The sequence below is a fragment of the Acinonyx jubatus genome, chromosome F2 (assembly GCF_027475565.1).
Source record: "Acinonyx jubatus isolate Ajub_Pintada_27869175 chromosome F2, VMU_Ajub_asm_v1.0, whole genome shotgun sequence".
Lineage (NCBI taxonomy): Eukaryota > Metazoa > Chordata > Mammalia > Carnivora > Felidae > Acinonyx > Acinonyx jubatus.
This window is the reverse complement of record NC_069394.1, coordinates 4,682,359-4,709,302: the sequence shown is the minus strand read 5'-3', so window position 1 is coordinate 4,709,302 and position 26,944 is coordinate 4,682,359. Positions and strand designations below refer to the sequence as shown.

The window sequence follows — 26,944 nt, the reverse complement described above, 5'->3', positions numbered from 1 at the left end:
AAACAAACAAAACAAGTAAGTAAAGTCAGAAGGAAATACCGTAAACATACCGTAGCTATGATTTCCAAGCCAGGTCTTCACTGTCCTCGAAGGAGTAGCTAACTGCCCCCTGGTGTTAAGCCACAGTCACACCTGCTCACAACACCCGGAAATGCCCCCCATGGAGATCGTCCTGGAACTTTCTCCATTTGTCCCTGAACAGGTACCACCTTATCCTGGCACCCACTTGGTTCCTGACACTGAGCTTATCTCTAGTTTGGACCTCTGGTGCAGGGTGGGAGCCAGCATCCCAGGATCCTCGTGGTGTGCTTTCGTCTTGCTTGGGACATGCTGGGGGCACATGCAGGGCCAGACTCTCCAGCATGGCCTGTTTTGGCTCATGCTGCTGGGGTGGCCCCCACCTCCTAACAGGGGATGTTCCCCACCCCGGTCCGCCCTGCTATGAGTGCATCCAGCTTAGGATTTGGCTTCTGGATATTGCATCTAAGATGTGGCCACTGATTAAGGCATTAGTGTGTGGTTTCAGGTCCTCCCGTGAGCGGAACCCTCCCTTGCCCTGAATCTTCCCTATGTTATGCTTCTGCGTGGAAGAGTGTGCCCTGCTTTTCTACCTGGACACATTCTTGTCACACTTCGTTTCTCAGTTGAGATGTCACCACCTTGGAAAGCCTTCCCCGGCTCCTCATGGGATGCTCGTTAGAGATGTTCTCTAGCCCCTCCATGCACCCCATCCAGGACGCAAGGTTGGAGACCAGCCTCACTTCTCGGCGGCCTGTCCTCCCCGCTGAATGGCTGAGTGCTGCGTGGTCAGGTGGGTACTGAGCACCTTGCTCGGCATGGTCTCTCCAGCACTCAGCACAGTGCCCCGTGGCAGTTACGGCAAAGTACAGCAGAGCAAATGGGACTCCATCAAAATGAACATTTTAGAGTATGGGAACTTTGGAATCAGGTGTAATCACGCTCACTTTTCACTGATGATCAGAGTCAGGCCAGAGGAGACTGGGGCTTGCCGAAACCATACCGGGAGTCACTCGACAGAGGGGTTAACACACCTCCTGCCCAGTCTAGCGTACCCTGCGTCTCTGTGTGGCAGAGCCCAGGAGAACTTCCCAGATATTCCCAAGAGGAAGAAGGATTGCTCATAAATGCATAGGTTTCTGGCAATATGACAAGCCAGGTAACCTTAAAGTCTGCTTATTAAATATGTCCCAGATGGGGCGCCCAGTTGGCTCAGTCAGTTGAGCATCTGACTCTTGATTTCAGCTCAGGTCATAATCCCAGGTCATGGGATGAAGCTCAGTGCTCAGAGTGGAGCCTGCTTGAGATTTTCCCTCTCTCTCTCTCGCTCTCTCTCTCTTTCTCTGTCCCTCTCCCTAGCTCATGTGAGCGCCCTCTCTCTCTCTCTCTCTCAAACAAAAAGTCATTCCAGAACTACCTGATAAAACAGAGGTAGCATCCTCTTAAGTGCACTGAAGAAAGGATGGGGAGTCTCCAGAGGCCTACGGGCAAGCAGGTAAGTCAAGCAGATAAGACAAGAGACCTACTTCTATTGCGGGTCTATTTGCCTCTGAAGCCACTTTCCCTGCCTTACTTCTCATTGGTTCTGCCATGTGTCAGTCAATGTATACATGGGCCAACGCACACACATCTGAAGTCTACGCTCTCCAAGTAGTTCTCTACTGAGACTGCACTCATTCCTCAAGGAAAGGACCCAGGGACAACTGATTACCAGCAAGGGGAACACTGCCAGGTCACTTCAGAGGCACCCGGGGTTCTAAATGAAACTCCATGACTGACCTCAAGCACTTAACTTGCTCATTACATTGAGCTCCAGATTTCTCTCTCACGTTACTTCATATAAAATCCACATGTGAAAGATGAATTCTGTTGTCAAAAAGGCGTTCATTTCAAATCTTAGCTTTATTGATTATAAGCTGTTTGGCCTTAAGCAAGTGACTTTGTCTCTGAGCTTTGGTCTCCCACGCAGAATGCAGAGCTAGATGGCCACCTTGCCTTGAGTGATCAGAAGTGAAAACAGATGCTCTAAGTAGAGAACTAAGCCATTCAGTGCATGGCCCACCCTCACAGCTCTTTTGTCAGTATACGTTCAAGAAATTTAATGAAAGTGTTGAGGAGGACGGTGTGTATAATAGCATTTTTACACGTGAAGCCTAAGCATGTTTTCAACAACCACAACCCTCTTTTCCAAGACTATGCCCTATGACATGCTTGCTCAACAGCCACTTTACCCCAACACACATACCTTGGCCTTTGGTACCATGTTCCACTAGAAGGAAACAGCTCCCTGGAGAAATGACTGATCCCAGATCTGGACAAGGAATGTACACAAACCTAGAGCACCTTGTCATTCCAAGAAGCAAGGGCACAATCAGAGACTGCTAGGCTTTTGTCAAAGGTACTCAGGGTCAACGGGGATAAGCTCCTATTGGCATCGGCTAAGACAACCTGAGCATCAACAGGAAGAATAACCAAGATACATAAAAACGCATCAAATGTATTTGAATCCATGAGTTCAAAATTACTGATGAAAAACAAAAGCACCTAATTAATCATCTTTGTGAGATGCTAGGGAATCAAGTCATTATTTGAAAATAACTGAAGGGGAAGACTGGAACATTCCATATGTATTGTACCATATGAATTGTACCACTTGAGTATGTAAATTATAATTGAGGGGCCTTTCCTCCATCGAGAAGTATTCTAGCAGATCCATAAAAAAGAGTTGGTAGAACAAGAAAGGCATCAATTTGCAACCCTTGATGTGCTCATTGATCTAAGCATCGGACATCAAAGAGTGTGAACATCACCACGAGAGAGACCACCAGACATCATGTGCTTCCTGATGGAAGAACACACTCCCTGTGAAGTCTTGCCAAAAACATCAAGCCTGAATCTGATCAAGGCTCTAGGCCCAATTACTGATGTATAGAAAATGCAGGCACAGGGCAATGTGTTAAACTAGTAAATTAGCAAATTCCAGACTGTGGGAAGCTGTATGAGACCAAAGAGTAAATCTTGTTTCATCAATAAATAAACTGCAAAAGGAAAGAAAAAATAATGGAGGGAAGTCTGCATATTTATAAAAGAAATTAAAAAAAAATCAGCCAATTACTGTCTCTATTTGGGTCTTGATTCGAACAAAAGAGAACTACGGAAGCATGGCATTCATGGAAGAAATATGAACTTGGCCATTGACTGGATATTTGATGATGTTATGAAATTGCTTTGGGGAGTGTAATAATGAAACTGTGGTTGCATTTAAAAAGTCATTGTCTTTTAGAAACATACCAAAATTATTTACAGATAAAATGAGACACATCTGGGATTTGCTTCAAAATAATAGAGGGCAGTTGAGGATGAATAGGAAGCAGTGTCCTTGGACAGGGATCCTGGTTGTTAGAGCTAAGTGTGGCTGTGTGAGGCTCATTTGGCTATTCTCCCAAAATATTCTTTTGGTGTATCTGAATTTCTCCTTGATAAATATAAGTATACATATAGTGTATATGTATGTATGCATATGTATACTATATACTATGGGGTCTATACGTATTATACTATATGCATATTATATACACTGTATATTATATACACCACATAATTATAAAGTATATATACTCAATAAGTGTAAGTATAGAGTGTGTGCATGCATGTATATACACTATCTGTATAGTACACACTATGTACTGTATGTATATTATACTATATGCATATTATATACACTATATATATGTATACTATATACTAAATGTATATGATACTACATGTATATCATATACATTATATATCATACATACTACATAAATACAAAATATATATGCTTGATAAATATAAGTATATACAGTGTGTATGTATGTGTGTGCATATACTATAAATATACTATATACACTATATATACACACATACACTATATATGTAGTATGCACACATAGTATACACACATGCATACACATGCACCACAATGCTTCTGTTATTTGCTGATAATGGCAGACAGTGAAAACTCACAAAACCAAAAGCCCCGAGAGGCTCTAGATACGCTAAACACTTTTCCTCTGCTATGCTGCTATGCTGACATCACTGTTTCCCTCCTTTGAAGGTTGGTCACCTCTCACCCCTTCTCCCCACTGATAACCTAACACCAAGGTGCAATTTCCTGCTCCACGGTCTTTTATCTGAACGCTAACGTGTGCCAGGCTCTGTGGTGGTCACGGAGGATGCCTACACTCAGTGCTCAAGTAAGGAAACCCACCCTTCTAATAACCAATGGGGACTCAATGGGTCTGGGTTGAAAGATGCCAGAGCTGCTGACGCCTGCCTGAGAGACTTGGGGGAGGCTTTACCCAGAGGGTGCCAGGGGAGAGAGATTGGGGGAAGAGGCCGGTGGGCTTCACAGGCAGGGAAGGGCAAGCACGACCCCGGCAGAAGAGAAGTCAAGCTTTGCGCAGGAAAGAACAGCTCCTTTCCTTGACATGGGAATGCCTGGTGGCTGCAGCCATACTTTCCCAGGGCAGCTGGGGTCTGCCTGGGTGAGAAGGGCCTGCAGTGCCCCTCAGGAGAGGCTTCCGACTTACAGATGAGCTCAGATCCAGGCTCTGGGGTGGTGTGGGTACCCCAGTGGCTGGAGAAGGCCAGGCGGGGAGGCCAGGGTGGAAATCCAGGAGTGAGGTAGGAGAGAGGCCGAACGAGGCCAGAACAACAGCCTGGCCCACTGTAAAGGAATTGAGATCAGCCACAGAGATGGAAAGGAGAGCTCCCAACCAGAAGTGACCGTGGAAACTTATTTTAAAACATTTTTTGGGGCACCTGGCTGGCTCAGTCAGTCAAGGGTCCCACTCTTGGTTTCGGCTCAGGTTGTGATCTCACAGTTCATGAGTTCGAGCCCTGCATTGGGCTCTGTGCTGACAGTGCAGAGCCTGCTTGGGATTTTCTCTCTCCCTCCCTCTCTCTCTGCCCCTCCCCTGCTCATGCTCTTTCTCTCTCAAAATGGATTAGTAAACAAACAGAAATATTAAAAAAAAATCTTTTTGTTTCATCAACCAAGACTTGAATCTAAACACCAAGAGTGGGATACTCAGTTCCTGGTAATATGCAGAGCTCTAGGGTATGAGGGTGTCTCGCCATCCATACCCTCCCCACCTCACCTTGTGCACAGAACAGGATGGGAGTGCGTGTTAGTGAGCAAAGACCTGCACATTCCCTGGGCATCAGCTTTGGGGTAACTACTGAGAAATGCCCATAGTGAAATGCCTGAGAAATGTCCCCCAGCAGGGCCAGATAAGTGGCCACGTGGCTGTACCAACTCCCTTCGAGGGAAACTGGCCAGCCTCCTTCTTGGGACGGCCTGACCTGAGTGGCTCTCTGGTTCTCCTACACAAAGGAACAGAACCAAACAGGCAGATAAGACACATGAACAAAACGCAATGCTTCTGTACAACCTGAAACCGACGTGACCTTGTGTGGCAACTGTACCTCCATAAAGAAAGGGGCAGAGAACAACCGCTAGCCTCCTGAGTCGTAGCTCAGAAGCCATGGTGCGCGGAGAAGACGCTGTCCCATGAAGACTCGTGAGCATGGACGTGTCACTATCGCTGCCCTGCCCGGAGCGTGGCAGGATGCTCGGGGCCCAACCCTAGCTCCGCCAAGTCCCAGCTGTCACTTCAGGCAAGTGGTGTTACCTCTCTGTCTTCACTGGAACATGAAAAGGAGAACAGGACCCACAGGTCCTGGTTGCCCTGCTCACTGCTGCCCCCTGGAGGCCAACCAGCGGGCTCGCTGGGGTTACTGTTCTGCCACCTTTCAGGAGCTTTTATCTCTAGTCTTATTATACTATTTCCTAGATGATGGGGAGTTAAAAAAACTGTTAGGACACTGACACATTTTATTGCACATCATCAGCTCCATGCTTCTTTCTTCCATCGGGCTGTCAGCCTAACAGCGAGCCAGTCCTGACTGACATGCGACTCTACCTGCACCAAGGAGGGCGTCGGTACAAAAGACTGCAGATGGGAAGGAAAGGTCGGGGGAGGATTTTTATGACATCAGAAGGTCAAAGGCAGGGTGCCAGGTGTCATTACCAATGTTATCATGATGTAACCTCACGACACCCCTGCTGCCGCTACAGAAATTACAGGCACTTCACCCATGAAGAAACTGACAGAATCAGAAGGCGTGGGTCTCAGGGAACACGGTCGTCAGCGGGAATCTCGCCCTTGCAGACCTCGAGCTCCTGGGTTCGGTGAGGTTCAGTAGCACTGTGATCTGCCCTCAGGCCTAAGCTGGATCATTTTTAAGCGTTTAAAACCTTGCTAAAGGAAGATCAGAGGCAACTTGGAGATTAAAGGGGTTTTTTGTGAATGTCTTGAATCTAGAAGCCAAACCCCCCACAGCTGCTTTGCCACCCATATCCCTGTCCAGTGAGGTGCACAGGCTGGCAGGGAAAGCCAGGGCTCCCTTCCAGTGGGGTCGGCACTGCTCCCGGATGCCAAAGGCCTCAGAGCATAATGCCAGGGAAGGGAGGACGTGAAGAATAACTTATAAGCTGATCCGTCCTTAATGGGAGCGCTTAATGGAAATGGATAATCCTGCTCATCCTGCTGAAACCACCGGGTGAGGTGACACAGGCGAAGAGAACTGCTTTGGGAGGATGTGGGAGGTGATGTGCATCCTGGCCCTGGCACAGGACGAGCTATGTGACATTGGCCAAGTCACTCCACCTCGTGAACCTCAGATTGTTAACCTGGAAAACAGTGATGTAGTCGAGCCATCAGCGCCCCTCTCCAAATGCCCCCTCCCCCTGGCACCTGGCAGCATCCCGGGCTTTCTGGAGCCGCAGGACAAGTCTTGGCCTGAGGGCGGGGCAGGCTGAGAGCTCCTGGGAGTCAGCCCCGCAGGGAGCAGCCCTCACCCGCTGGCCAACAGGAGTGGACACACACATACACCCCCGCCTCCCCCCACCCCCCACATTGGAGAACAACTCTGCAATGCACCAGGCCTCTCACATCTCCCAGGCTGTCAGCAGAAGGAAGCCCTAGTCGTCCACAGCCCAAGCCTGCTCGTGAACACAGTCTCCCTCACTTCCCTTCCTTCCCCCACAGGCTACCCCCAAGTAGTGATTTCTGGAGCATTTCCCAAATAAACTCCTTGCACTGAACCCTGTTCTCAGGAGAGGCTTCTGCAGAAGGCAGCTTTCACCCAGTGGTAGGGCACATTCACAGGACTGCAGGAGGCAGTGGGTACGCAGGCTTCTACACTGGGCACCAGGCCAGACACAGACCACTTGGTAAATGGCCCTGGTCCCATAAAGAGGCAGCTGAGTCCCTGTTGAACCCACACCCCTGGCATCACCCCCTCCTTCACCTCCCCTGACTCTCAGCGCACCCCTGCATCCTCTGTGCAGATTCCCAGGTCATCAAGAGCCTAGGCAAGGGGCCAAAGACAGGATTTATGAAAATTCAGTAAGTTTTCGTCCGCCACGGAAGCTTGTAATAAGTTGAAGAGGAAAGACAATAAAGAGTTGATTTATAGCCCCTTGGCTGCAGCCAGCCAATTACTTTTCAGGTGGAATCACTTAGGCATGAACATATTTCATGGCTTACTTTAGCTGGCTCTGAAGCAGGAGGTGGGGTGGACGATGTCCCCCTCTACCGACTGGCGTTCTGATTAAGGGCCTGACACGGTGAGCCTGTAGGGAACAGACCGGGATCTACAGAGACCTGCTACGTGACGGAGAGCCCTACATTCACCTTACAGCTTCCCTTACAAAAAGTTTTCTATTCTAGGGTTAATTCCTACATGAGGCAGAATCCTCACTCCAGATCAGGCCCCAGGAGAAGGAGGGTTTCAGAAATAACAACGCTTGAACCCTGTTCCTTCCAGCTACCAAAAAACTGAAAAAAAAAAAAATAGCCAAAGACAAAAGATACGGTTGATGTAATGAAGCAGGAGAATTTGTTCTGAGAATTTCTTTGGAAGAAAGACAGACTAAAACTGGACATTCCCAAGGGGATTCCATATGCCTGCTCCATGGTTTCAGGCACTTTTAAGGAGACAGGAGCCCCGCACCCCATGTGAGATGGAAGGGCTGTGGTCATTTCTGGTGGTGAGCAAATGAGGCAAGCTGGAGGGGGGGGGTTCCCTGGAGAATTTCAGGGACAGAGTGAGGGACCCAAGACCAACGGTGGTATGTAAGAGGACCACAGATGGAAGAAAAGGGAATTTCTGTTTTATAAGTGATATTGTGGGTAAGAAACTGGATTTCCTCTCAAATTATTTGAGAGACAAAAAGTAGGGTTCCTTTAATGGGTTTTTATTGAGGTCGGTAGTTCTTGCATGCAAAACCAAGCAGAGACTGGGGTCATGTGCTGCTCTGGTTTATATCCAGAATAGGGGTGGAGTTACACTGGGTTAAATAGCGGTAACAACAATGCATGAATAGTTTGGATATGATGAGGCTTAGTAGTAGCATTTGAAAAGGACTGGGTATTCGAGCTTCTTTTCAATAATAGTAAGACAGGTGCTACAGACTGAATGTTTATGTCTTCCCCAAATTCTTACATGGAAACCAAAGTTCCTTCATGATGGTATCTGGAAATGGGCCTTCGAGAGGTGACTAGGTAATGAGAGCAGAGGCTTCATGACTGGAATTAGTGTCCTTAGAAAAGAGAACCTGGAGAGAGGTCCCTCATTCCTCCACCCTTTGAGGACACAGAGAAAAGACAGCCATCTATGAATCAGGAAAAGGACCATCAGACGATGAATCTGCTCACACCCTGATCTTGGACATCCAGACTCCAGAACTGTGGCGAATAAGTGCCTATTGCTTATAAGCCACACAGTCTATGATTATTCTTGTTAAAGCAGCCCAAGAGGGCCGAGCAACATGGCTCTCAAGAAAAAAGTCAATACAATGTTAAGGTGCGTCATTAATGTGCTGTGCATCTTGGTAGCAAAGAAGGGACTACACAGAAGACAAATCACCAGGATTGGAAACTGGCCTTAAATTCTGAAGGCTACAATGCAGTACAAGGGGGTAGGAGGTGTGATCTTTCTGACACCAAAGGGAAGAATCAGAGGCCAGGGGTAGAAGACACAGAAGACCAAATTCCTACTCTCAATGGGAAAAAAAATTCTAATAAATGTCGATTCTCTACAGAAATAGTTGCCTACATTCCAAATCCAGGTGCATTACCTTTCAAAGGAGCGTGTCTTCCATTTCTCAAGATATTCAGGTGGAGGCTGGCTGAAAATATTGACCGCTATCCTCCACCTGGATGGAGGCGCAGGCATCCCTGGTCCTTGCAATCTCGATTAAGCTCTAAAGTCACCACCTCTAGGGAGTCTGTAGACTCATATCCATCAGACTGATGTGCATTATTTATCAAACTACCAATCTAAGGACCACTGCATAGATTCCATTTTGGAGACTGTATGAAAACCGTCCTTGATTGCATTCATGTCCTCACCTGTAGACTAACTGGAGGAAGAGGGGTAATGAACTCACTACACCTACAGTACATGAGAGCTTGCTGTTTCCCCCACATCACACCCCTTCCCCGTCAATTCAGGTTCACGGGCTACAACTCAGATTTGCAAAGTTTGGCCAGTGAGTCATTTTTGATCTTTTTTTAATATTAATGAATTTTGTTCTCTCCTCTTTCAATTGGACAAGTCCAGTTTTTCCCCAAAGCCTTATTCCCACACAAACTACACCAAGTTTGAGAACAAAGCCAGTAGGCGGGTCTAGGTCCCAATGGACTGGAGGACCGTGAACCGCTCCCAGGTTAGCTGGAAAGGGAGGGTCTCTGCAGGAAAGCCCAAGCTATACATTCACTCAGGGGCCAGCAGGGAGTGGCTGTGTGGCCTGAGGGTGAGGGAGGAAGTGCTAGAAACATTAAGACTCACAGGAGGGCCAGCCAACCCAATGCCTGGGTCGCCACGGTTGCCAGGGGAGCCAGGGATCCCAGGTGCACCTCGGTCCCCCTAGAAAGAGGAAAAATATGATTAAGAGGTCAGTTCCGAGCAGCACAGAGCCCGTGTACAAAAGGAATCATGCCCCTCCTACCGTCCCGACTGCTGTCCATCAACACCTCTCCTGCCACCTGGGCTCTACAGACCCTAGGCAGCCCATCACCCACCCGGTCCACCACACATATACACAGCCACCAATCGTGACCACGCACCTCTCAAGGTACCATGCCCCAACACTGACCATGGCTCCCAGTGTGGTTGTAACAAGATGATCACCCTTTATGCGACCACAGTTCCAAATTTTCCTGTGCCTTCTCCAGACCTCTTCACGCTCCCATCCTGACCACACCCCAGATTTTACCATGTACCTACATTTCCAATTAGTTTCCAAATTGGCAACAGTTTACCAATACTTTGTCAAGTACCTATATTTGCAAGCCACGTTTCCAGGGGTTGGGAGTGGCAAGGATGACTGAGCTATAACCACTGCCTTCAAGAATAGTGGTTAATAGAGGGTGGGCTGAAGTTCTGTCTCCAACACTCATTCACTATTGACTCAAGAAAGTGACAAGTTCCCTGAGCTTTTGTTTCTTCATTTACAAAGGAGGAGGAGGTGGGGGTGAGGGGGTGGGGGGTGGTAATAACAGGAGCTGCCAGGTCAGCAGGTGGTCGTGCTCACAAAACCAGAGGACACATGCAGAGCGCCATGCTGGATGCACAGCCTGGCTCAGGGCTCCGTGCAAGTTAGCTGCCGTGGCTCTTTCTGTTCTCACGCACCCGTCATTCTGGACTTCGATGGGAAGAGAAAAAAGAAAGAATGTCTGCCACTTCCTGGAGAAGGAAGCTGAGATTGAATCACACCATTTTATCCACAATTTCAAAATCCTCAGCCTCTGAACACAAAGGCTTACCCTAACTCAACTGGCAGCAAAGCCTGACTGGTGCCGACACAGGCTCCTCAGGCACCCTTCAGTTATCACGTTTTGTATGGATGCTTCCAGGCTTCTGTTGCATCAATATTAAAGAGTTTGACTAGGCTTGCTGGCCCACACACCACAGTAAATGCTACAGCTAGAGTTTGAAAATTACTACCTTTCTAATTCCAAAATAAATTTGGCCCAGAACACACAGGGCCCCATCAATTTTGTGCAAGACTGTGCACCTGTATTAGGTCAGCTGAACTCTAGCCAAGCCTAACACTGAAATGGTGGCTGATCTTGTTCGAGCTATTTAATATCCCTGGGATGAGTTAACGCGTATGACAAACGAAAAGAGCTTTAGAAGGTTACCACGAGAAGCCAATGAGATAATGTGCACCAATCTGATTTGAGGTGGAGCCTGACATTGCTAGGCAACACATCACTTATTAAGGTTTATGTTTCTAAGCATGAAACAAATCCCGTTAATAATCAGCTTTCCCTCTAACCATGACGTTGATTGAAAAATTTCACATTTTGGACCTTTAAGAAAAGTAATGTTTCTAAGATGATTAGTTTTCCTGCAGTAGGTCTGTTGCCTGGATGAGTACCAAAGTTATATTCATTTGACCAATGTTTGCTGTGCGTTTATTACCAGCAGTGACATAGGTTCTAAGATCAAACGATGCCCATTTCCAACACATGCTGAAGAGAAATCTCGTTCATGGAAAGTAGGAGGGACAGGACTTGTGAAGTTCTCACAAGAGATGAACCGAACCCCAAACCTCTCTCTAGTAACACCATCTGCACCCACTGTCCTTCCAGGCCACTGAGGCCATGCTTCCGGAGAGCCACAGCACCCCATGCCCCTTCCCCCTTGCCTCTGTAAATAGGCCCCTCCTAAAATTCTCTTAGAAGTCCTGGATGGAACACTGTTTTTTAGAAAAATGTAATATGGCTTATTCTGAGAAGTACGAGATGATCGGGATGGCTAGAAAATCTAATCTGCATGCATGGGGAAGGTGGGGAAGGGAGGAAGTCCAGAAATAAGGAAAAATGGGGGAAAAGTGTAATGAACTAAGGATGAACACACTCCGTGATGCGTCAGTCACAAACGCACTGCACCAATGAGACAGCCACATGGGAAGAGTTCAAACAGGCAGTCAGGTGACTGTAGGTCCAGTTTCAGGACAGTGTCCACCTGGTACTGGAAACTGGGTGAGTCCTATAGCCTCTCTGTACCTTAGGGCCCTCGTCAATCAACAAAAAAGGGAGAGAACATTCTCCCATGTATCTTACGAAGACTCATTTAAAAGGTAAGAGACAATTTAACATTGAGTATTATAAACGTGTTATTATTACTTTATCAGTAGAATTAGAAGACAGAAAACAAACACACGTAAATACCAGAGAAATCCATATCCTTTTGCATCTCGGTTTCTCTTTAAAGTGTTTCATGTAAATTGTCTTACCATTTTGTTTTAGCTTGGCTCCCCTCTTGCTCCCGAGGCTGTCTCTTACATACCAGCAAACTCTAACTACTGCCAGCTAAACACACCAAACATTCATGTTTTAACCTTCCAAACGCTGACCCATCAAGTAAGAGTAGCCCAATCATCCCATTTCCATAAACCCACCTCTGCCTGTCCTCCTGTCTGTCCTCCCGCCCATGTCTGCGTGTGTCTTCGTTAACCTTAACACGCTGCTCTCCCATTGTGTCTGTCTGACCCTCTGGCATCTACGTAAGTATCTTAAGAGTAGAAACTTCCCATTTGTTCACCTACCCATTAATTGAACAAGCATTTGTCCAGTACCTAGGATGAGTCAGACCCTGTGTTGGGTACAAGGTCGATACACTTTTGCATCCACAGTGCCCAGCTTAGGACCTGGCACCAGTGGCAGCCTTTAATAGCTATTTCCTGAGTGCTGGAATGAGTGAATCCATCACTGCCAACATTTTGTCAGGTACTAAATTCTGCCTTTGACCGAAATCAACATTTTAAGAGGAAGGAGCTTGATAGAGCCAGGAGGGAACACTCAGCCCAGCCTGGAATCTGAGTCTCTGATTATTCTTTTCTGCAAGGTAGCCAGACCTGGTTCCTTTCCTGTGTTTATGGCCCATGATGATGCTAACATTTCCCCAAAGCAACAACACTTTACAGCTTAATGGACTGAAACTTTTAGAAAAAGGCTCTAAGAAAAGAGCAAAAGGCCTTAATGTTCTGCCAGTTAAAGGAAAAAGGCTTATGATTAAGAAACAAAGGGGGCACAGGAGCTCGAATCTGTGATAGGGACTCTAGAAAATATTTTGGCTGCAGGACATTCTGGGCCAGGCCAACAGTGTCCAGGAAAGAAATGCATGAGTAAGTGCAGGTCGTGGACGGAGAATGACATCATTTCTTTCCACAGGAGCCCTTTGGGAGTTAAATATGCTTTACTCATTTATACAGAAAAAGACAAGAGGGTCTCAGAAAGAGTAAACCACTTGCCTCAAGCCATCTATCTTGTAGGTCACTGAGCTGTGACCCTAACCCACAAAATGAAGGCAAAGCCTGTTCATTTTGCTAGAAATGAGTGCCACCCAAGAAAAGGAAAGGCTTTTTTAAGAACCCTCCTGCAGTTTAAGTAATTAGGAAGGGGGTCTGCCCTGAAAACCATTATATGGCTCCCTTCCTCCAGCCAGGGGTTTCTGGTCAGCACCATGGACAGCGGGGGCACTCAGCAGGCGCTCTCCTGTATCTCTCTTCATCATTCCCTGCTTCCAACCCACAAACAGCCCATTCTTCAACTAAAGACATCCTTGAATTCAAACTTACCTTCCCAGTGCCAATTAAGTATGGAAATCTTTATTTCTAAGCAACATTCTAACTTATACATGTATACAATATCAACATGGGAATGGGTCATCTGTTTCCATCCCTCACATTTTAAATAGGAGAAAACAGCTGGCCAAAGGGATGCCATGTCTAACCCTGGGTCACCCGCAGGTGACACTGGTTGGTCAAGTGGACCCCAGGTCAAGGCTCTCTGCACTCCTCACCTGGAGCCTCAGCCTGCCTCTCTCTTCAGTGCTGCCTCCATCCACTTCCATGTGGGTTCCCAACATGGCTGCAGAAATAGGTAAGGGCTCTCTAGGTCCCCATCTTCCTGCTGCCACCCTAAAGCTGACTCCACAGGGTGATCTAATAATAAGGATCACTAATTTTGAATTATGTTAGAGAGTGTGTGTGTGTGTGTGTGTGTGTGTGTGTGTGTAAGTGGGGAGAGCGACAGAAGGAGAGAGAGAATCCCAAGCAGCACCATGCTCGGCACAGAGCCCAACATGGGGCTCAATCCCACAACCCTGGGATCATGACATGAGCTGAAATCAAGAGTCAGATGCTCAACTGACTGAGCCACCCAGGCACCCCAAGGATCACTGTTTATTGAGCATGTACCTCTGACAGCACAAAGTCAGGCAACTATTTTTATTTGTATTATATCATCGATTTTCCCCCAAACTCTGCCTGGGAGACAGATTTTATTAAACTCATGAATAGTAATCATAGGAAAAGGACATCTTAAGCCATTTCTGGTGCCTTTGCCTTCCTTTCTTCTAAGGGGCTGAAGGCTCCCTGTTAGGGAGAAAAGTGAGAGCACAGGAGCACCCAGATGTGGGGCTCAGCACATCACGGCAGCCTCAGGCTGGTGGCTGATCCATAAGATTCTCCAGAGCTTGTGTCTTGCCTTCTGCTCCTCTCCACACGTGCCCATTACTCCAGGCATGTGGGACTATTTTATATGCCTCCAAATTCAGGAAAAGTTGTCTCCAAGGTTGGGTTTTTTTCTCCAGAAAATAGGGAGTTGCCATATATTTGCTCAGATCACCCCAAGAACACTCCCATTTCTCTTTTCTTTGATCGCAAATGACAAAATAGCTACCAGAGGATGCACATTAGTGACCATGACTTCCATCGGTGCAAGCTTAGATTGCTTACAGAGGCTACCTGCCTGAATAGAGGGAAACCATGCAGCAAAGATGTGTAATGTAGGTGCAGCAATTATTTGGGGGCCTCAAACTTCTTACCCTGGATATTCTTGTGAATGAGCCATGTACATACAATTTAAGAAGCAACACATTCTGGGGTTCTGTTGTTGAGATCCTAAAGATACAGCTGTAGAGTAAAAACTATAGTTACCATTAAATGGATGGGGATCTGGGGCTTGGGATAAATCTTCCCATCATGGCTTCCAGAAGCACTATATCCTAACACAGGTGGGATGGATGGGGGCGTGCTGCAGAAAAGTGCTGGCTGACTCAGAAAGTGACTCTGGGGGGCACTCAGGTGGTTTAGTCGGTTAAGCATCCAACTCTTGATTTGGGCTTAGGTCATGATCTCATGGTTCATGAGTTCAAGCCCCACATCAGGTTCTGCGCTGACAGCATGGAGCCTGTTTGGGATTCTCTCTCTCCCCCTCTCTCTGCCCCTCCCCCAGTCATGCAAGTATATACACACACTCTCTCAAAATAAATAAATAAACTATAGGAAAAAAAAAAGACAGTGGCTCTGGGTGTGACAGAAAATGGCACTGAAGGCACACAAGAAGAATTACTAAAATTCGTTTTCATAAATACACACAAGTGGCTAAAAAATAATTATACAAGATTTTAATGTGGTCTTTTATACGTATGTTAAATTGAAGCAAGAAAAAACACATTTCAATGTCCATCCATCATTGACTGACTTGCCACATGCTTACGTTCAAGCATCTGAGTTGGTCAAGCCATGTTTCATTGGAGGTGGGTGCGTTCACGGTACGTCCTGGTCTCTGAACACATTCCGTGTCCTGCCTCAGTGTCTTCTCCCCTGTAAGTACCCCTGCAGAGAACCCCTTCCTCACTTCTTCTCCTTCCAACTGCTGCAAGCACTTTAAAATCAGGACAAACATCACCTCCTCCATGAAGCCTTCTCCAGTCCGACCAGGCTGGGCTGGGGAGCCTCCCTGGAGCTCCCTTATGCCCCAAGCCTCCCTCTATCCTAGCACTGGTCTGCTTTTGCCTACTCATTCATCTGCCTTCCCCTCTGGCTGGTGAGCTGTCAGAGGGCTGGGGACATGTCACATACATCAGTGCCATCCCACGGCCCACCTCAAGATCCAACATATGGCAGCAGCTTAGTGGATGTGAGCAACGGATACAATCATAAACGCACTCACTGGTGATTGGGGCACAGATGAGTCAAAGAATGAATGATTCAGTGTAAAGATAACTTCAGGGAAGTGTCCCTGTAGAGTCTTCAGTCAAGCAGAATGTGATTAACTGTGGAGCTGAGAAGTGACCAGAGATGCTCCCGATACAATCGTGCACGGTCCCTTTTGCAGGACAGCCCACGGCATCATGATTTGCTTGGATAAGCACTTACCTTGGTTCCTAGAGGTCCAGGTAATCCGGGTGGCCCACGAAGCCCCTGGGGGAAATGAATGACATGAGGACAATGAGAGGACCACAAATGAACATCTACCATCTTCCACAAGCCAAGCCGTGCGCGCCCTGTGCTGCGGGCTCCAGAGAGACAGGGGTCTCACCGTGGCCTGTTGTTTACAAAAGAAATGACTGTTTCTGAGCTATAGGTGTCTTGGGTGTGAATTCTGACCCTGCCACCTACCACCTCGCCTCCGTGTGACCCAGAGCAAATCCCAGTTTCTCTTAGCCTGCTTTCCTACTTAAGATCCTTCTACTCAAGGCTCCCACAAGGACAGGCAAGGCCAGGCTTCAAAGCAGAGCCCATGGGCTCCAAAGCCTGGTCTCTTTCTTGTCTACCATGACCTCAAGACCTGGGGGAGCCAATGAGAAGAATCTTCAACTTCAGGCTTGAGGGTTTTGCTTGATGCAGATGCACGGCCAGAATTAAAATCACAACTCTACATTTGCATGTATTGCCAGCGAGCCAGAGTGGAGGAAGAGGAGAGGGTCCAGTCTCTTGTGGGTTCACAGCCACGCTCTGTGACTTTGGCAAATGATTCACCTCCCCAAACCTCATATTCCCCATCAATAGTATAGGGGTGATAATACTGCTATGGTCTGAATGCTTGTGTCCTCCCCAAATTCATAGGTTAAATCCTAAGGCTCAAGGAGATGGTTCTAGAAGGCAGGGACTTTGGTGTTCGGGACATGAGGGTGGAACCTTCAAGAATGAGATTTGTGTCCTCATAAGAGAGGCTCCAGAGAGACCCCTCACCCCTTCCATCATGTGAGGACACAATGAGAAGTAGGCATTCTGCAACTCAAAACAGAATGGGTCTTCTGGCCCTGAACCTGGCCACGCGGACACCCTGAACTTGGACTTCCAGCCTCCACAACTGTGAGAAATAAATTTCTGTTGTTTAGAGACCACTAAGTTATGCTATTGTGTTATAGTAGCGTGAATGGGCTAAAAAAAAAAAAAAAAAAGAAGCACTCACTTCCAGGGTAGTTAAGATTAAATGTTTGGTGCTGAGTGCCTGGGCCATAGTTAACATAATAAATGCTTCCCTGGCTCCACGCTCCACGGATTTATGTGGACCCTCTCACTTAAGCCTTGAGAGTCGGTCAGTCTCTCTTTTTTTGTCCCCTTTTCCCTTGTCTTTTTGAATTCTAGCTTGGTTGAATGGGCACAGAAACGCCCTGGCTGTGACACTCACCGGCTCTCCATCTTTTCCCTGTCCGGGTATCCCTGGGAGCCCGGGAGCACCAGGATCACCTCTGGGACCAGCTGGTCCTGGACTCCCTTCTTCACCTGCTGCTCCCTGGGAAGACAGGTGGACAGTTTCCAGGATCAATGACGTGCAGAAGGTAAGCTTTTCAGGGGTGGGTGAGCCAGCCAACCGGTAGGCTTCCTGGTGATGCTCTGACTGTTCTATACGACATATATAAGTTGGACTGGGTCCCCCACAATTTCTATGCTGAGGTCCTAATCCCCCATACCTCAGTTGGGAAGCAGGATCTTTTTTGCAGAGGCAATTCGTTGCTAGGTTGAGGTCATATTGGAGGAGGGCGGCCCCTCATCTAGTATGACTAGTGTCCTTGTAAGAAGAGGAAATTTGGACACAGGTCAGCATAGAGGGAAGGCAGTGTAAAGACACAGGGGGAAGGCAGCCATCAATAAGCCAAGGAGAGAGTTCTGGAAGACATCCTTCCCTCGTGGCCCTCAAGGGAAACCGGCCCTGCTGAAACCTCGATTTAGGACTCCCAGACGTGGTAAGAATGGTCAGCCAGTCCACCTGTGTCGCGTAAGCCACCCAGCTAGTGACACTTGTTACAGCAGACTTGGTAAACTAATACGAGGCAGGACTTGGGAATGGACAGGACATTTGCAGTGTTAGAGCCCAGTTGTCCACCCAGGGCCGCGGGGAAAGCATCCGGTGCATCTCTTGTGGGAGGTCCTTCCACTTTTGCTTGAATTCCTACAAGAGCAGGGAGCTCACCACTTTCCTAGGCCTTATTCCTTTATTGGGCAGTCCTGTTTCACACGTGTCTTTTACATTCAGCCAAGAGTGCCGTCTCAGAAGTCTTCTGGACATGCGACCCTCAAGCCTGGTGTTCCACGGACAAAATCTAATCCCTCTTCACAGTGGAGGCCTTCAGAGATAGGAACACTGCTCAGGGCTCTGAAGTCAGGGGAGGAGAAACCAGAGGCAGAGAGCTTCGGGACCCGGGGAGGGAGGGAGCTGGGCTTCGAGCCTCTCTGTGCCAATGCACACCCACATGCTCCCCATCAGGACCACAGTCTCCAGCCCTATGTGGCATCCCTGGCTGTGGCGTGTGGGTGGAGCCACGAGGGCTTCTCTTCCAGGGCAGGGCTCCCTTGGGCTGAGCTGCAGTGTGAATGCCTCCAAACATTCCCTGATGGACAGGGCGTGCAATAAGGACCAAGGTGGGGGGCAAGCAAGGGCACTTCCATGCAAGCCTAGGGCAGGATCGGCTTCCCCAAACCTCAGGCCAGTCACTGGACACGTGACACAGAGAAAGAGCATGTCCTGGCACCATGACTTTTGACCTCTTTGCGGACCACTCGGGTCTCCTTCCCAGCACAACCCTGGGCCTGGGCCCTCAGCCCAGGCTTCCCCCTCAGCCAAGGAGAGGTGTCTGGCGCCCCCTGGTGGTGAATATGCCAACTAATTTACTCCTCCGCTCAACTGGACCTCAAAGCCTCCAGCACCTTGGTCACCCCCTTCCAGGTCATCAGTTCTCTACTTACAACGTGTCCAGAATCGAGCCCAATCTTCACACGTGGTATAAGCAAAGCAAAGAAGATGGGTCAGGGTTATTTTTCCCCTGGCTTCCTCTGGGTGCTCTCCTTTTACTGCCACCATCTACGATGGCATTATTTTCTTTCCAAACAAAAATTAGCACCTGCACCACATAAGGATTATTATAGGGCTTATCATCAACACTCCGAAAACTCAAGATATGTTCCACAGGTTGGCTGACCATTTTTCTCTGCGACAGGTATTTTAAAATCCAGTAAATGTAACATCTATTCTTGTTAATTCTGCCCAAATGGAAAAGACAACATAATCACTCCTTTAAAAGGTCCCGGGTGAAGTGTGGACTCGAAGGGATCGGGATCAAGATGTTGAGGCGCTTGTTCTAAAGGGGGCCCCTGTGGACTGTCCGCCATTCAGAGGACACCTGTCCTGGACAGGACACTGCTCATGGGGGGCAGGGCGGGCTCCACAGTGGATCTCCTCTCCTGCCCTGTGCTGAGCCCTCCAGCATGCCAGTTCGGCACTTAATCCTCACACCCTGCCACCAACATGTCACTGTCCTCGTCTCACAGATGAGAAAATCCCAGTGCACGGATGGCACCCGGGATCTGTCGTATCCACACTGGCACACCGACGTTCGGGTGGATTATCTGTGTGCATGTGGTGGGGGTCGCTGTCCTATGAGTGTGAGATTTTCAGAACCCTGGTTTCCACGCCCTGGAAGCCGGCAGGCCCTCAGCAGTAAACCCCAGAGGCATGCTCTAGAAGGCAAGTGAAACCCGATTTTGAAAGGCTGGGCACCTTCCTCCTCTGCCTCTGGGGTGCTGATGTCTCATGCAGACACCATATCTCTCTTGCCCCTAATAAATAAACACTCTTTTTCATACTTGGGAAGGCTTAAGTGTGCACACGAGGTGTGGGATGGATACGCTGGTGTACCGAACTGAGAGAAAGCAGGATTTGAAGTCAGGCAGACCTCGCTGTGGGGGGTAGGGCGAATCTCCTGCTCTCTCAGAGCCTCAGTCTCCCTATCCGACACACAGGTGTGCCGCGAGCTGGCCAGAGGGGGCCGCACGGCCTTCTCTTCCCTCTCCTCCGCCTGGAAAGTCCCTTCTGACCCCAGTGCCCTAACCCAGGCCTGAGCAGCTCCCCTCTGCCCTCCCTTTGCTGCCTTTTAAGAAGCTGGGAATGTGGAGGCGCCCTGGGGGCCCAGGCGGTTAAGCGAGTGACTCTGGATTTCGGCTCAGGTCAGGATCTCACGGTTCAGGAGTTGGAGCCCCGCACTGGGCTCTGTGCTGGCAGTGCAGAGCCTGCTTGGGCTTCTGTCTCTGTCCCTCTCTGCCCCTCCTCTGCTCATGCTCGCTCTCTCGCTCTCTCTCTCTCTCTCTCTCTCTCAATAAATAAACTGAAAAGAAAGGAAGCTGAGAACAGATGTCGCGTGTTGACCACAAGACCCTTCTCACCTTCTCACCGTGCTCCCCATCTTTTCCAGGGGGGCCTCTGATGCCAGGTGGGCCCTGAAAACAGACAAGTTATTCACATGGTCAAGTTCAAGATGGCCTGTGACCCCCCCAGAGAAGGGTGATCCAATGCCAAGGCTACAGCTCTGTGCCCATGGGCTCCCCATCCCTGACTCAATTCACCAGAGGGTGGCTATCTCCTTCCTGCCTCCCCACCCTGCATCTGCTCACACACCCCTGTGTCAGAGCCCAGTCTGCCTGGACGTCTGCCCCACCCCGGACTGTGGCTCTCAAGAGAGCAGGGTGCAGCCTACACTGGACACCAGGGAGGCTGAGGGTGACCTAGGGACACAGGCTCCACACCAAGGACCCGCTCCACCTGTGTCCTTGACATCACCTAGAGCCTGACTCTGAGACAAGGCTCAGTGCAAACGGCCCACGGACACCCCAGTAGGGAAACAGAGCAGTGAGAATGGGGCGGATGGGCAGATAGCACGTGTTTATGTGACTGGAGCTCAATCCTGCAGGCGCTCTAGGGGCCAGGGCAGGATGCACCCTCCGGAGCCGCCCAGGGGAAGGAGCCAGGTGTCCACACAGCCATCAGCTAGGGGCTGCTTCCGGAGGTGCTAAAAACCACGTGTCCTATGGCTGGACAATGCGGTTTCCAAAAGCCAGAGAAAACCCTCAGGCTAAGGAACACAGGGTTGGTCCCTGGAAGCGGACAGCAGGCAGGGAAATGGGGAGAGCGACATAAGGCCATGTTCCAGCACCATCCCTGGCGACCGCTAAGGACACGACTCAGCCTCCCTGTGCTTCCCTCTCCTCTCGTGCAAAATGGAAGCGGTGATCATATCCACCTCGCAGGGTCAAGGGGTTCGGTGAACTAACACACATAAAGTGCTTAGAACAGAGCCTGGCATGTAACAATGCCTCATACTTGTCCTCCCAAGTGCTGTGAGAATGATCCATAAAGGCTGATGATGACCAAACAGGATTGACCTCAATCTACTTTAGGAAGACAAATTCTCTGTTGCCCTTGACTATGCCACCGGGTGTTTTCTGGCGGAACATTAAAGCTGAAATCATCTACGGTGGCTCTCGGAGCTAGCCCGTCAGCAGACGCGGGGCCCCGCGGGAGGGGACTCCGTACACCGGGGACAGGGTGCTGTTCACCGCTGTTAGCTGCCGTCCCGGGCGGCCACCCTCTCCCTTTAGAAGGTGAAAAGCAGAGGCCTTGGGAAGTGACCTGCAGAGGGACCCTAAGGGTCAGGACCCCTTTGCACCTTTCAGGTGTGTTTTGTCTCTTCTAACGGCAAACTCGGGGGCCGACTAGCACACGCCTGACCCTTAGAGGCTTTCTGTGGTTTTCTGCAGTCCCAACAGCTCTGTTTACCACTTGGCAGTCTCATGAGCGACCTAGAGCCTCAGGCTGCTTAACTTTCTAGGTGCCCTTCTCTGGGATGTCAATTTCTCCATCTGTAAAGTGGGAGGAAGGATGGCTACCCCCCGGGGCTGCAGGGAGGAGAAAGAAGGGAACCTGGTGGGTGGGCACCACTGACCCACGACCCGCGCCGGTGCCCCGGCCCTCCCCCGATCACTCACCGCGCTTCCTGGGGGGCCGCTGGCACCAGGCAGGCCTGCAGCTCCAGGAGTCCCCTATGCAGAGGCAGAAGTTTAGAAAGGCCCCACGTAGTGATTACAGATGGTTTCCCCAGTGTGTCTGTAAACCCGCCTTCTCTTCCGTTCACGGTAATTCGCTGAACTGCTCCTGGCCCGAAGTTCCCTCCACAGGGAAGGTGACCTCCTCCCCCATGCACACTGGCCAGACCTCCAGTGAGTGCATTCTGGCATGCACGTGGGAAACAGGAGGTTCCTTAAGACCAAGGCACGGAGGTGGCAGACGTGGAGGGTGCGTGTTGTGCATGTGTGTTTACGTGCATGTGTGAGTGTGCCCATGCATGCGTGTGCGCGTGTTCACTTTGACGGATGCATCAGGGAATGCTTCCTGGAGGAAGTGGATTCGAATGCAACGCTCATGGTTAACGAAGATTCCACGAGAGGGGGTGCGGGGGTCGACACCATGGAGATGGGGAAGCAGGGAACTCTCCAAGGACTGGAAGCTCCTCGTGTTATCTTCCAGGCCTCCTTGCCTGCATGCAGCTTCCATTTCCCTCCAGGCTGCACCCCGTCCAGGGCTCTCTCTACTGGCAGGGAGGAGCCTGCCATGTGCCCCCACCCTGGGACATCCATGTCGGTCACCGCCCTTGGCTGACCCCATTTCCCCTCGGCCACGTGCACGGATGGCCTGGGCTATACAAGCACACTACAGCCGGGTACATCTAACCCACTGTCCCAGGAGCATGGGGGTGGTCACTTCCACTCCTGCTCCCAGGGAGAGCCGGTGCGGAGGTGGCCTGCTCCCCCAGTGGCATCGTGACAAGTAGCTCTGTCAGCCTGGGGACACCAGCGCCAACCCCATGGAGATCCCGGCCCCACGGGAGACCGGGCACAGTGGCAGAGAGTTCAGAAGGCCTGTGCAGGAAGGCACCTGTCTGCATGCATCCCTAGCCATGCCCGCACGCTGACAGTTTCCGTAGGGGCGTGTGCATCACAGTACAGGTGCACCCTGGTTTCAGAATGTGTGCAAGTGTGAGGGGGTGTTTGTGTGTCCCTGTGTGCATCCCCCACACGTGTGGAAGGGCACTCCTGTCACGGGCTGGGCTTGCCGACAAAGCCCTGAAGTGCGAGTAATGTTGCAGAGACCAGGACGTCTCTCCTGGTCCTTGCTGCTCCAAGGTGCCCAGCCCTGGCCGACCACACGGCCCTTCCCTACAGTCAGCCCAGAGCCCAGGGCACATGCGGGCCCAGCCTCCCTCTGCGGGCTCCCCGGGAAGTGCATGAGGACTCACAGGGTTTCCAGCCGCTCCAGGTGCCCCCCGGGGGCCTTCTTGTCCCTTGGCACCCTGCCCGGGAGACAAAGGGGGCAGTGAGACATCATGGGGAAGCTGTCCTTGTCCCCATGTGGGACCATCTCAGGGACACCCTGCTCATCGGAATCCATTAATGGACACTGGGCAGGGAGCAGAGTCCACAGCATGCGGAAATCACAACCTCCTGGCCGTCTGTCCATCCGCTGGAGCCCAGCCTGTGGTTATTTTATTCCGGCCTCACCACCCCCTGGGTATAGGTATTCACACAGACACCTTATGTAAACGAGGCTCAGAGGAACAGGGCGGCCCAGGTGCACACAGCCAGCCAGTGGCACCCCTGGGATCTGAGCCCAGACAGGTCAGTCCAAAGGGAACTCTCCAGAGAACGTGCCTGAGAGAGAGGCAGTTAAGGAGCTCAAGCAGAGAAAAATAACCACAAAATAAAAATGCTAATCCGCACCAGCAGCAGATACACCAGAGCCGCCAGTCAGAGGGGAGGGTGGCAGGGTTTTCCTGCATCTGAACCACCCCGTGTCCTAGCATCACTTCCCCATCCAGGGGTCCAGAGGTAGCGCCCACCCCCAGAGCTGCATTTGGGTGCCTTGTGAGGGCCCCCGGGGGCGCTGGGCTCACAGTATCTGTGGTAGTGCCCCCTGCTGGGCTGCCCCAAAATGCCAGGCAGGCAGGGCCACTGGGGACAGGGAGAGACAGCGGGTGGGCAGGGTTTTCTGCAACTCAGAGCCCACAGTCGGAGAGAGGGTTTCTTACCGGCGCTCCGATGGGTCCCCGAGGCCCCAGTTCTCCAGGACGGCCTTGAGACCCCTGCAATGGAACCATCAAGGAACTAGGTCATCACCCTAGTTCCTAGCAGGTAGGGTGGGGCGGGGACAAGGGCGGTGGCTCTGGCTTGGGGTCACCCTGGTTCCTAGCAGGTGGGGTGGGGACACGTGCAGTGGGTTTGGTATGGGATCCACGGTGGGGACATCCTTGGAGCTGTGAGGAAGGAGGAAGGGGCTGGATTCGGTTAGTGGGGATCCTGTGAGTAGACCATGCAGTTCAGACATGCAGTCACACGGCTTTTGGATGCCCTGCGACCAGGTGCATGGGGCGGGGGATGCGTGGGGTGCAGAACACAGGGTACAGGGCCCTCACCGGCTCGCCAGGTATGCCGGGATCACCCTTCTCTCCTTTCGGCCCTCGTTCTCCCTGTTGGCGAAGCAGAGGACAGCACACGTACCCTGCCCTGTGCCCAGATCAGGCCACACCGGCCCCTCCTGTCCGCTTTCTGCACCTGACCCCTTAGCAAAGGCTGTTATCTCTGCCTGGGGTCCTCTCCCCTATCGCCCCCCACCTGGGACTCTGATGATTCTTCTCATCCTTCAAATCCAAGATCAAGAATCCCTTCTTCAGGGAAGCTACCCCAAACTCAGGGACTCGCGTCACAGTGTCTTTCTCTGCAGTACCTGTCACACAGCACTTAGACCCTTGTTTGTTGTCCTTCCCACCCCCTCTAGCCCCAAGCCCTGCACATGCAGACCGTCAGTAGTGATAGAGGGACTGTTGAGCAGAAAGGCGATTCTCGGACCCTGAGCCCCATCCCTGCCTTGTCTTGATGGAGGAGTTAGGGAGCAGGCTTTGCTCAAGGGACCTGACAGACTGCGGACTCAAGGCTGCACCCTCGATGGCTAGATTGGCGTGTCTAGCTTTTGCTGAAGAAGAGGTGGGCCACAGCCAGGAAAAGGTGTGTACTATCGGGGGCTGCCCAGGATCGAGTCATCTAATAGGTGAGGAGACGGGTCACTCTCTTGATCTGCTGGTGTCCCATCCAGGGCTCCCAACACCTCCCAGGAAGGATGGAGGGACAAGAGAGCCTCACCCTGTTCCCTGCCAGTGACCGTGAGAAGGTGGGCAGACAGGAGTCTCCATCAAGGGCAGCCCTGGAAAGCACTCAGGCCTCCACCTTTCAGGGCTGAAGGGCCAGGATGGGAGATGGATGGAGACAGTGGACCGTGGTGAAAACAGCCTCAGCTCCATAGGAACTGGCTTAGAACTTGTTCTCCACTGTGCTGGCTCTATAACCCTGGGCAGAGTACTTAGTCATAGGGTCCTCTGTGACCATATCTACAAAATGAACAGGCAAGTTCTCCATTTCACACAGTGTGAGGCACGGAGAAGGCACAGAGAAGGGGCAGCAGAGATGAGCCCCAGAGGGGAGAATGTGGTGGGGGGGGGGTCTGTGGAGCTCTCTAGAGACAGCAGGGTAATGATGGAAGGACCCAGTGCTGTCCCTGAGTGCCACGGGCTGCGTAGGGAGACCCCAGGTCCCCATCTGCAGGAAGGCCACAGTAGAGACTGGGATGAGTACTTCCTGGAAGGTATAAAGAAGGCCCACATAGGCAGGGAATTTGAAAGCAAAGGCTCCAGAGACCAGGAAGTCTGGGGAGGACCCTGGAAGCATCTAGAAGGCAAATTCTAACGTGTGAGTTAGGGAGCCTGGGGTGGGCTAGTCCTAAACCCTCAGGTGCAGGAGAAGCCGGAAGACAGGCTGCTTTCTCTCCCTGGGCACAGGCAGACTCCGGAGACCTTGCCTGGGGTTCCCACCTGCTCTCCTCGCCCAAGCGACTGGTGGATCGCCCAGTTAGCATCTGCACAGTGCTGGCTGGTTTTCTCTCTCTCTCTGCATCCTGTGTGGCATGGAATCTGCATGGTCTACCTTGGGGAGCTGTGGCCAAGATTCAATGAGGTGGCTTTTGCAAAGTGCTCCGTGGCACCCACACAGGTGTGACCTCACTGGTTCCTCTGGAGCAAACCAGCTCATCACACATTCCAGCTCTGCTCATCAGGGACAGCAATACTTTCCTGCCAGCACACTTTCCTCCCTGCTGTGGGGACCTTCGAGACTCTTTGGTCCTCCAGTCACTGGCAATACAACCCACAAAGACAAAAGGGCTAATGGGGTTCTTTTGGGTGATGCACTAGGAAGAAGCTGGAGGAAGGGACTGTAGATGGCGGTCGTCGGGCCACAGGAGGGACCCCTGGGGACTCACAGGCAAGGTGCTCAAGCCATTTTCAGCCCCAGCCTGGGGATCAGTCAGGAAGCAGAGCCTTCACTCCAGGAGCACACAGTGGGTACTCATCCACAGCCGCTGAATGCACGGGTGTGAGTGGCTTCTTTCTCCTCCAGGCTGCCCCCCCTACCGGTGAGCCTGTCAACCACGTCAACACCCTCTTTGGGCTCAGTGTCATCCTGCAACTGGGCTGGCATCCTGCAGATTCCTTTGCAGGCTGACGGGGTGGAGTCAGGCTGCCCCAGACCCTTCCTAGCTGGCTGCTTCTTCGCCACCTGCCAGCGCCCCCTGCCCACCCCTTACAAAGACCCTCTTGAGTTCTTAGCTGCAACATCCCCAAGCCCAAGGCTGCCTGTCCC

The 26,944-nt window shown here is 50.8% G+C and overlaps 1 protein-coding gene across 6 annotated transcripts in view; it reads right to left on the bottom strand.

Moving 5' to 3' along the window:
• Window positions 1-26,944, bottom strand: part of COL22A1 (collagen type XXII alpha 1 chain) — a 259,422-nt gene that overhangs the window by 69,485 nt on the left and 162,993 nt on the right. For 5 of the 6 annotated variants that reach the window (XM_053208095.1, XM_027063837.2, XM_027063838.2 and 2 more), the window contains 8 exons: window positions 24,670-24,723; window positions 24,286-24,339; window positions 23,497-23,550; window positions 22,190-22,243; window positions 20,591-20,644; window positions 17,562-17,666; window positions 16,304-16,348; window positions 9,919-9,996 (listed from right to left, as the gene is read on the bottom strand). In XM_053208095.1, coding sequence (XP_053064070.1) covers window positions 9,919-9,996; window positions 16,304-16,348; window positions 17,562-17,666; window positions 20,591-20,644; window positions 22,190-22,243; window positions 23,497-23,550; window positions 24,286-24,339; window positions 24,670-24,723 — 498 coding nt within the window. The remainder of the gene's footprint in view (window positions 1-9,918; window positions 9,997-16,303; window positions 16,349-17,561; window positions 17,667-20,590; window positions 20,645-22,189; window positions 22,244-23,496; window positions 23,551-24,285; window positions 24,340-24,669; window positions 24,724-26,944) is intronic. The other variant, XM_053208097.1, reaches the window with a different exon arrangement.